General features: G+C 41.6%; 1 protein-coding gene across 2 annotated transcripts in view; it reads left to right on the forward strand.

The window, feature by feature from the left end:
• Positions 1-4015: 4015 nt before the first annotated feature.
• Positions 4016-11508, forward strand: part of elk1 (ETS transcription factor ELK1) — a 34720-nt gene continuing 27227 nt past the window's right edge. For both annotated transcript variants that reach the window (XM_050064463.1, XM_050064462.1), the window contains exon 1: positions 4016-5133. In XM_050064463.1, the coding sequence (XP_049920420.1) occupies positions 5109-5133 (25 nt within the window). In that variant the 5' untranslated portion in view covers positions 4016-5108. The remainder of the gene's footprint in view (positions 5134-11508) is intronic.

Raw genomic sequence — 11508 nt, forward strand, 5'->3', positions numbered from 1 at the left:
CCCCCCCCCCCCCCCCCCCCCCCGATAAATAAAGAACAGTCCCTAATCAAATCCTGCCCCCTTCTTCATATATTTCAGTATCAAACATAGATATTCTCTTTTCGCCCCAGTTTTACACATCTTGATCTCGATTAAACAAAAATGTGACATTCAAGATGAAACAGGAACAGATCAATCTGATTCACACACACACACACACAAAGAAAACAAAACACTATAAACAATAAGATGCTGCAGAGTTCAGTAGTAATAAAACCATTGAGCTCAGCTGCTCTCAGAGCTGCTCCGTCAATAACACGGACGGAGCCTGTTGCCATGGAAACTGGATGCTAAATAGAGGCAGTGGCGTGAAGAAGCCGAGAGATGACTCTTGAAATAGACACACACACACACACACACACACACACACACACACACACACACACACACAGAGAAACGCCTCCTGTTTGGTGCTCAGATGGAGGAAAACGTGACGCTGACTGAACGACTGCAGCTGATTTCACTGCTGACACAGTTTACAGCAGGAAGTGATCATCACTCCACCTGCAGCAGCTGATGGGTGGTGCCCTGCTCAGAGGCTCCTCGGCAGCAGCCATCAGGGCGCTGATGAACAAAAACTAAAACCCTAAAACACCACAGAGATCAAACTGCTTAACAAACTCAACAGAGTCATAAAGTTTGACAACATGTGTGAGATCGGCTCAGGGACTGTTCTTTTGACCCTCCCTCCACCATAAACGAGTTATTAGATAGAAAACATGTCGGCCTGTGTCCTTGTTAAAAAATCTACAGTAAAATAAGAAAAAAAATTCCAAAAATTAAAAACAAAAATTGCCAAATTATTAAAACGACAAAAAAAGTTATTTATCTAAACAAGCAAACAAACAAAAATTGTTACATATATGAAAATATTGCCAAAAAATGTCAAAGAAAACAACCTGCCTTCCAAACCTGGTTTCTTTAAATATCACCAAAAAGGTTTAAAGAAAAAACAAATCACCAGAAGTTTAAAAGAAAAGAAAATTGCTAATTTGTGGTAAAATATATACGAAACACAGTCACTTTAATTTGTATGCCCCTCCTCTGCGCCGGTGACAGCCTCGACTCCCTGCGTGTGTACATACATCTGCCCATCCCATTTTTGTGAGTGTGATATCTCAAGAACGCCTCAATAGAGTTTCTTCAAATTTGGCACAAACGTCCACATGGACTGAAGAATACACTGATTAGAATTTTGTGGTCAAAGGTCACTGCGACCTCACAAAACATTCATTCACTAATTCTGACCAAACTTGACACAAATGTCTAACAGGATAAAATAATGAAGGTCAAAAGGTCAAAGGTCAGCTTGACTGTGACATCATCATGTTTTAACGTCATATCTCAGGAACAGAAGGGGAGACATTTGGTCAGATACTGAATTGGTGACTCTAATCTTGAAACTGTGCTGATTGTATAGATCTTCTGTGTGTGAAGCATCCTCCATGTTTTCACCAGTTTGTCTCGTCGTGGTTTAACGAGCAGAAAGAATTTCTAACTTTGAAGCTCCGTCAGTTTAAGAAGTTAAGAAGCAGCACAGTGATGTTACGAACCGTTGAAGGAGGAAAATAGATTTGCTCTGTGTCAAATAAATCAGTTCTTTATTACGTTTATATCAAATATATTTGTTATATATTAAATATAAATTATAAATAAATTAAACTTACGTACGGACAACTGCTTTCCTCATATTTGTATATTTTAGAAATACTGACGTCATGACGCACCTGGGGAATCTGACCCGCCACCTAAACTCTGTACAACACTGAGTATTCTGAAAATATATAAAACACTTCAACTGTACCTTTAATTTACGTGTAAATGTTTTCACCTCACATGGTCTGGTGTCAGCAAGATTCACAATGATCCTGATCATGATCCTGGCTGACACCAAGTTACTACCAGGCAGCTTTAATTCTGAAACACGTGTTGCTCGGCGGCTCCTCGGCAGCTGGTTGTCGGTTCGATGATGAGCAGAAGAAGAAGAGGCGTCACATCGTGCTGACGTCACCACAACCGCAGCTGCAGAAACACGAGCGAGCGCTGCGTCAAGCTTCACCTGTTGAAAAAATACCGGAACTCAGAAAGAACACGACGTTTGACCTTCAAAAATAAAAGCGCAAACTTTCTCGGGAAACTTTTTTAAACCAGATATTTGCTTAAATGTACGTTGTACAAAAAACAGCAGAAACATGTGTAGGAGCTTTTTATCTTAATAAAGTTCATCTAAACTGTTTTACATTCGGCACAGACAGGTCACCTGCTCAGTTGTGATGAAGCAGCTGTTCTTTCCGGTGGTCTCTGAACACACAGAGAAACATCCTTCAGTTCATCACAAACATCTGGAGTTTCTTTCTCTGCTGGATCTGAAAAGAATCTAAAACTGTCAGACAAATGTAAAAAGTACAATATTAACCTGTGAGATACAGAAGAGAGGAAGTAGGAAATAAACACTTGAGAAAGGTAGCTGAGTAGATGAACTAAGGGACTGTTCGTTACAAGGGGTGGTGCAAGAAGGGGGAGGCATGTTAAATCATTTTTAACCACTGGGGAGGGACTTGTTTGTTTGTTTTTTGGCTTCTGGGCTTTTGGCTATTATAAATCACAACTTTCATCACAGCCGGAAACTGAAAACAGAAGTTATCGTTGGATTTCTGCGTACATGGGACAGACAGACAGACAGACAGACAGACAGACAACTTGATAACATAATGCTTCCAGTTGCAGCAATCGCCAAAGTGCAAGCATAAAAATGAGAAAAAGTAAGTAAGGGACTGTTCATTATTTATTGGGGGGGGGGGGCATGTCATTTTTTAATTGTTGCTTATGGGCGGGGCAGACACATTTAAACAGTTGTATTTTGTATTTATTTTACCACAGAATTGTAAAGACAACATGTTTGGACAGCATGTTGTCCTTTAAAACAGCCAGTGACACCATTTATCAGCCAGAAACTGTAAAAACAGAAATTATCATTGGATTTTCACATTTCCAACGGTCCTTGGATGCATCATGTCAAGAAAATGCTTCCATCAGAAAAAACACAAAACACAAATCTGATCTTAGAACAAAGTGATATTTCATCCAAATCACTTTGTTCTACGTCTCATTTAGAATTTGTCCAAAAATAAACTGTTTACACGACAAGAGTGAAAAACTGAGACTTTTTCAACTCCAGGATTTCATCTTCAACTTTGAACTTTCAAACATTGAAAGATTATTTTTAAAAATCTACTAACTAACTAACTAACTAACTAACTAACTAACTAATATGTGGACACGTATTCCATCATTTACCATCACTGACAGATCGTTTGTATCATATTTAATATAAACTTTATGTTGTTTACATTGTCAGTGTGTTTTATTCCCAGAGTCGCTCGTGGCTTGTTTGTTTGTGTGAACAGCTGAACATGGGCGCCAAAAGCAGGTGGGTAGGACCATAGACATATATACGTCTATGGGTAGGACTCCATGGAAAATGTACACACTTTGCAGCACTTCTCCATGCAGTGAACCCTACATTAAAGGGACTGTTCACCCAAATCAAAAACACATATTTTCCCTCCCACCTGTAGAGCTGTTTATCAGATAGTTTTGAGTTACAGAGTGTTGGAGATATCGGCCGTAGAGATGTCTGCATTCTCTGCAATATAATGATAATCAGGAAGGCTCAGGGAGAAATATTTGTAACCTCAGGGAGGGTAAACAACCCAACAAGGGTCACACCCCCTGTCCTCTGATAAGTAAAGAACAGTCCCTCAGTAGATCTCACACACTCTATCTAACTTTATCATTCTGTTTTCATTCAGCAGTTTAATCTCCATGGTAGTTTAGTTTCCACTAAAGTTTCTCCCCACCACTTCAACTGAGCAAACTTTGTCCTCTTTCCCAAGGTCAACAATGAACTTCGCTCTGGAGATACGTTTTATTTTGAAATCTATCATCGGAAGTGTGACAGTGTGAATGGCGGGTAGCCTGACTGGTGTAAAGTAGTGAGGAGGCGTCCGTCCAAACAGGAACTAACTGGGAAAACACACCGAAGTGATGTATTTAGTCCCGACACACGGACACCTCGCTCTGCTAAACTACGAACAAACAACCGGGCGGATTCTACAAACTACTTTTCCTCCGTGTCGGAGGCCTCTGGGCGGCTCACGGTGAACTCCAGCCCGCAGTGAGCAGCGCTGTTTGGGTGCTGACGAGAGGAGGAAGGCGGTGGGGGGCTGTCACAGCAGCAGGCTAGGCTAGGCTAGGCTAGGCGATTAGCACGCTAGGCTAACAGCTTCAGCCCCCAGAAAAGCCTGAACTTGGAGAAACTTTGTCAAAAATCAGTCGATTAATCGGCTCCTCCGGAAACACCTGAGAACATTAAAACATCGCTAATTTGCCGCCAAAACAAAGGTGTTAGCCTTCCAGTGTTAGCATTGCTAGTTAGCCAGCTAGTTAGCTACTTAGCTCCCACCAGTGTTGTCAACACATCCAGGCTGTGACAGCAGGGGTGTAGCGGAGAGAAACATCCACTGTAACGTTATCCACAGAGATACTTAACTTCTACTTTATGTTAATGGACATTAATTAGCAATAGCATATTAATTAGCACCAAGTTATATGCGGCTAAAGGCTGTGAAGGCGCCTGTCAGTGCTGTCTGAAACATAAATCTGTTTTATGTCGGTGTGTTATTGGACGGTGATTTTCGGGTTGAGCTGAACTTTTAATTTCTCCGTGCCGTGTGTAGTTAGCATGGAGGCTCTGGAGCCTGGCAGCGGCAGCGGCAGCGGCAGCGGCAGCGGCTCGGAGCGGTTACATAACGCCAGCAGGTCGAGGGAGAAGCTGCTGCACGTCGCCTCCTCCTCAGCCTCCTCAGCCCGGCTCTGACAGCTGTAAACTGCTCCGACATCCTCCCCACCCTCCACCCACCCCCCCAATAGACGGACGGACAGACAGACAGACAGACAGACGGAGACACAGAGACACAACACAACACAACAACAAGCACACAGCAGCATGGAGCAGATCTGAGCCTGCAGGGACACAGAGACACAACACAGGACACATTTCGCTCAAGATGGATTCAAACCCGCTGATAAACGGTGAGAGATGCTGCTGATGGAGCTGCTGCACGCCGTGTTTACATGCTGCAGCTGCGCGCGCGCGTGTGTGTGTTGCAGCCCTGCGTGTGTTTCTGTGCAGTTTGGAGGGAAGCAGCAGCAGCAGCAGCAGCGTTGCAACAGGTGTGTGGAAGCTGCTGAGGCCTGCAGCAGCCTGCAGCTCAGTGTGTGTGTGACTGTGAGAACTAGTTTGAGTTTATACCTTCAGAGTGAGGACATTTTGGCCGGTCCTCACCTCAGACAGACCCTCAGAGGCCTGTTTAGGGTTCAGACTTGGTGTTTAGGTTCAGCTTTAGGTCAGTGTTCGGGTAAGACATTTAGTTGTGATCAGGTTTGGAAGTTAGCACCAACCACCAGCTAAATGCTGGTAAAACATGCAAGTGGCTGCCAGATTTTCTTCAGTCACCAGCCCAAAAAACAGTGGTCTTCTTCTGAGTGGCTGATGGATTTTGGAGTCTATCAGCCACAGTGGCAGGTGGACAAAAAGCCCTGGTTGTGATGGTCAAGGTGAAGGCCTGGGGAATGCACTATGTAAATGAGTGCCCTCACAAGTATAGAAGTACAGTGTTTTGTGTGCGTGTGGTTGGAGCAGGTATTATCCTGAATGCCAAGTTGGAGCTGGTTTGTTTTCTGGCAGCGTGTAGAAACATGCAGCCTGAGAGCTCGTCCAGTAGAGAATGTTTCGACAGGTGTGTCTTCAGGTTGTAAAAGTCTCTGTCCTCACCTGAACCAGCTGTAGCCAAGGGAAGAGACGGTGAGAGCATGACAGACATCAGAAGTAAACTCTCTTTATGATTAGATTAATGATTCTTATTTTATTAAAGTCCCTGCAGCTTCTAAAAAGTCTTGAAAACATTGAATTCAGTAATCTAAAAAAAAGCCTTAATTGGTGTTAAAATGTCTTAAATCAATCTTTCTAAGGTCTTAAAAATGGGGATCAGGATTTTATGAATCTTTTTCTCTGACCTTGTCTTTTAAAATCTCAAATTAATTGTAACATCTTTGTTTAAAAAAAATTTTTTTTTCATGCTTCTCACATTAGATGACTTTTTTTTTTTTGCCGTCAGGGACGTGATTTTAAAGGATCCATATCAGCTGATGGATAACATTAGCTACTCTTCCTTGGGTCCGCACAAAACATAAAAGACATAACAACAGATTTGACACTTAGAGACAAAACAATCCAATGATATTAAAATCAGAAAAGTATAACTAACAGTCTTTTGATCTTAAACATATTATGCATTAAGATTAAATTATATTTTATCCTTGTCTACGCCAGGCCTTGAAAATTGTTTTATTTTTTCAACATTTAAAGGAGCTATATGTAAGAAATCTAAAGCAAATAGTCATAAAATCCTCCTAATATGTCACAGAGACTAAGGAATAATGTTTATATAACATACTGATCTCACCGACAACAATAGTACAGCCAGAATATTTGCATCTAAAAAAAATTTTTGCAGTCTGCAAATCATGTTTATGTTTTGAATTTGTGTTTTGGCCTGTTGCGCCACCCACCGCCGTCTACCAGTCACGCAGTCAGTAGAGTCTCAGCATCAGTTACAGTTACGACTGAGCTACAGCAGCACGGAAAGCAGCATTAGCAGTGTCCCAGTACATAGCATTAGCAGCCGGCTCCTCCTCCGCTGTATCCCGGCAGCAGCGTTAGCAGCAGAGAAGCCGGACTTGCTCGAACGGTCCGCTGGAAAACCGCAGACCAAGGACGCGGCGACGTGGCCCTGCCACGGCAGCTGCCCGTGGGCAAACAAATCAGTCTCCAGCGTGTTGCTGTCCAGCAACCTCGAATCTGTAGGGGAGGGGGGGCGGACACGACTCGCGGCAGTATTTTGAATTTGAGTGCAGTAACCGTTTTGGCCACATTCTTACATACAGCGCCTTTAAAGTAGATCATCACCTTTCCTCAGAACAACAGCAAAAAAATATATATTTTATGTCACAGTAAACATTTGTGTAAAACTGTCACTAACACATCACTGATGTCAGTTCGTGTTCAGAAGACAGTGTAAGACATCCGTCACAGTTTTATCTCTTTATATCATTTAGTCTGGCAAACGGTCTGAAACCCAAATATGATCAGTTTATCACCTGAAGACACATCCCCTTCAGTGATGGTTAGTAAAGTAGTCGAAGATTCATTTTTTGTCAGACCACTAATTGATTAATTGTTTAATTTCTGCCTAAAATGAAGCCACAGATCAGTATGTTCTGATCCGAAAGTTGTGTTGTGTGACTGTGATCAGCTGATGATTGATCGCAGAGAAGTTAGAGGTGACAGGAAGTTGTTTTTAAACTTTATTGACATACAGATACGACCAGAATTCCATCATTGTTTTTTCTTACCGTCAATACACTAAAACACAAGAGTGGACGACGAAAAACAGGAATAACAATGTTGTTTTTTTTATTTAGCTGACTTACTGTGGATGTGTCTGAAGGCCCTGACACACCAAGCGTCTGTTACAGTAGTCGGTGTGGTGTGTCCTGCACCGTTGGCCCCCCATTGAGCATGTTGAGTCAGTGACAGCACAACCCGTTGGAGTGAATGAAATGAGTTCAGTTCAGCGCATGAGAAGAGAAACAGGAAGTGAGGAAAGTAAACAAAGAGCTAAAGTCCAGGCGGAGGGAGACCAAAACAGACTTGTTTCATATGGTCAGATTATTTCTCTCTTCAGCAGAAACTCTTGATGGTTTGTGTTATTGTTCACTGGCGCACAGTAAATATGCTCTGATTGTGTTGTTCATGTGCTAACTGGCTAACTAGCATCACGTCTTCTGTCTTCCTGTTTCCCTTTTTGAATGATGACAATGACAGGGTCTGCTGGTATTTCCTCTCACGCAGGTGCAGAACCTACATGCTGGTTGGCTGTCAGCTGTAGTTTATGTGATGTGCAACTCTTTGACTGAGACATGGCAACGTCGGGCAACACAGCAGGGGGCCTTTGTCACCGCTAGTTCTCTGAAGTCGGTCTGGTGTGTCTGGGCTGTTTCAGCCTGTCTATTAGGGATGTTTATTCAAGTATTTGCGTCCCTGATCTGAGTCCTTTAATATTGATTATCTGCTGATAATGAGTCTGACCTTATATTTACCTGAATGTTGATTATGTATCAGGACATTTCTGACAGATTGAAATCAATGATACATCTGATATGACACACCTGATTTTTCAAGAGCTACTTCCTAAATACTAGAGGTCCTGATTCCAAAATATAAAGTTGATCATCTTAAAAACTTGATCAGATGTGAATGAAAGTTTAACTGGACAATGTTACGTCTGGAAACTGACATGAAAAGATCAGTCAGAGAGGAGGTGTCTCTCTTCGTTGATGTTGTTGGAACAACAGAAACAGTTACTTGTGGTGTTACAGAGCGATGCTTCTGATACCTCAGGGGTGTCCAAACTGTTTGAATGGTAACCTGAAAATACCAGGGGGCTGCTGCTGCTGCTCGCATCATACGGGTTATTTTAGAAAAATCACATTATGACACAGATGCAACTGTTTCATATGTGAGTGAAAAGTTTTTTAATTTGACACCTCTCCAGAAAGCGACAGCAGGAAATATCTGGTGTTAAGTAATTGTTTGTTTGTTTGTTTACCATCCATCGCTATGAAAACATGTCAGTTCTGCCTGCGTAGTTCCTACTTGGTGCATTTCTACAAGTTGTATGATTGTCCTGCCGTCCTGAGGTGAACGGAAAAAAACTCTCAATGATCTTGCTTTATTAACCATTATTGTGTTAATCATATAGGATATTCTGAAAGACAAGCTGAGGGCCGTTTAAACTCAGTCTGGGGGCCACAACTGGGCCCTGGGTAGGGATGGATGATATGGTCCTGAAATGACATCAGGATATTTCAGGGTATTTTGTGATAGCAATATTATTGACAATTGACAAATTAGTAAAACAATACTTTATGATTAATTTAAGAACATAGATTTGAAACAAACTCAGTGATGTAGTTTCACAGTTTGCTTCAAATCTTCAGTAAAAACTAAAGAAAATGATCTCTCATTTCTTTAGTTTGTGAACAACAACAGTAAATCTGAACAGTAATTCAGATTCTGTCACAATATTAATAGTTCAACCAAATAAAATCTAGCACTAATTACACATTTAAACAAATGTCCCCTGGGATCTGTATATATAAATGATGTCTAATGATGTCAATATGTCGACAAGGTGAAATACTGCGAGTATCACAACATAAACTTTTAATATCATATTAAAAATTATACCGGTGTATTGTTGTGAAGGATATGACGCACACCCCCCTTCCCCGGGCTGGACTCTGGACATGACTGTGTGCTATAAACAATCTTAGATTCAGGACAGACACACAGACAAGTTTCATCTGTTCTGTCATCCTCTGACTGAGTTACATTCATTAGTGATCAGCTGATATGACTTCTGTGATTTTAACCGGTGACAGTGACGTCAGCACCGCTGAACATGAGAAGCTGCTGCCTGAATGTTTTCCACACTGATGTCTGATCATGTTGTTGCTGCTGTACTCACGAAAAGAGGAAAAAATGTAATAAGATATAATTTACCACATGAGGACTCTGTTAATATTTCTCAGAGTGATCAATAAAAAGATTAGTAGTGAAGTGAACTGGTGAGGGACTCAACCTGTGCTCTCCTTACAGACGTGATGCTGACTGTTATCATGGAGACAGGTTGAAGTTAGTGATGTAATATTCACACGTTGTCATGGCAACACTGACGCACTCTGATGTGAGTGTTGAATAGTGTTTGTGAGATGTGACATGTTTCTGATGTGATGTGTGTCGATGATCTGAGTTGTGTCAGTGCTGTGAGCAGTATAACAGCAGTATTACGGTAATATTACAGTAGTATTGGTAGTATTACAGTAATATCAACAGTATTGGTAGTATCCTCAGTGTCTTCTGCCTGTTGTTGAGATTTGATTGACTGACAGATGGCTGTCAGGAAGCAGAGAAACCACAGTGGAACAGGATGTGGTCACAAAACCACACTCTTCTTCTCTGATGGAGAAAGTGGTTTGGTTCTTTTTCCTCTGTCAGTATTCTGTTCTGCTCTGTTAACTGTTTGAAACAACTAAGTGTTCAGGATATTGTTTGAGACTGCACCTTGAGAAGCCCAGTACAGTACTACAGGTGTCATTTCACAGCATCAGAGATGCTTTATATCCTGTTGTGAGCTGTTGCCTTTTGTTAAAGTGTTTGTTCAGTGTTTATAAAGTGTCATACAAAAATGTTCCTTATTTTTATAATGATAATTATTTACCAAAATGTGTCCTCAGTCCCCAGCGGGAGGATTATGTCAGTATTTAGCCCATTTTACACTGCATGCTTACAGTGAGAATATCGCACAGTTAGGCTATGATGTATTGCTGTCCTGTAGATAAGATACAATGGCAGAATGAGAGGACAGAGTTGTCTCACCTTTAAGTTGCCACAGGAGGTGGCAACAGAGCTGAAATGGTGTATAGACGGGACAGCTGGCAGGATGAGACCATGGGCACAATGGGTTGACGTTTTGAAGATGCGGGCAAACCACTGTGAGAGATTTTGTAAAAGCAGCTGTTAGCAGTTAGCAGCTAACTCAAAGAAGAAGAACAGCAGCTGCTAGCAGTTAGCAGCTAACTCAAAGAAGCAGAAGAACAGCAGCTGTTAGCAGTTAGCATCTAACTCAAACAATGAGGTCCAGGAGCTCCTTACGGTTCCACGATGTCAGCATGACGTCTAAAATCACACACTGGAGCAGGATGATGCTGCCATTGTTTGGTTCTGTGTAAAAATGCAAAGGAGACAGAAAGAAAGGACTTAAAGGACACCCCATAGTGTGAAAGGGCTTTTGACAGTTGCACCTCTGCCTGTTCATAACACGTGACTTACTGATGACTGTTTTTGACACATTGACCGATAAAGGTCAAGGTTTTTCTTTCTTTCAGCCGACATCTTTGCCCAGTCCAGGGTTCAACGCTAAGGTTTTTTTTCACTTGCCCGGTCGGGCAAGTTGGTCAGAGATCTACTTGCCCGAAGTCAGTTTTTACTTGCCCTATAAAAATTGTTTAATTTAAGCGGCTATCAATTAACAAAGACTGCAGTTATTTTTATATAGTTATATAATCTTTATTCACACTGTATTTATTAATTAAAACAACATATGTCATGTATTGTAGCTTAATTCCTACACAAAAATGACAGTGTTAGGGCTTAAAGTGAAAAATTTGTCAATCGTTCTCCGTCTATAATTTTGCGCCCTACTTGAGCCATGCCCACCTCTATTTATTTTTCACCCTTCTCTCCAGTTCTGCTGTATTAACACCGGGTTTAATATATTTTGC

This window comes from Epinephelus moara, chromosome 16 (assembly GCF_006386435.1).
Source record: "Epinephelus moara isolate mb chromosome 16, YSFRI_EMoa_1.0, whole genome shotgun sequence".
Lineage (NCBI taxonomy): Eukaryota > Metazoa > Chordata > Actinopteri > Perciformes > Serranidae > Epinephelus > Epinephelus moara.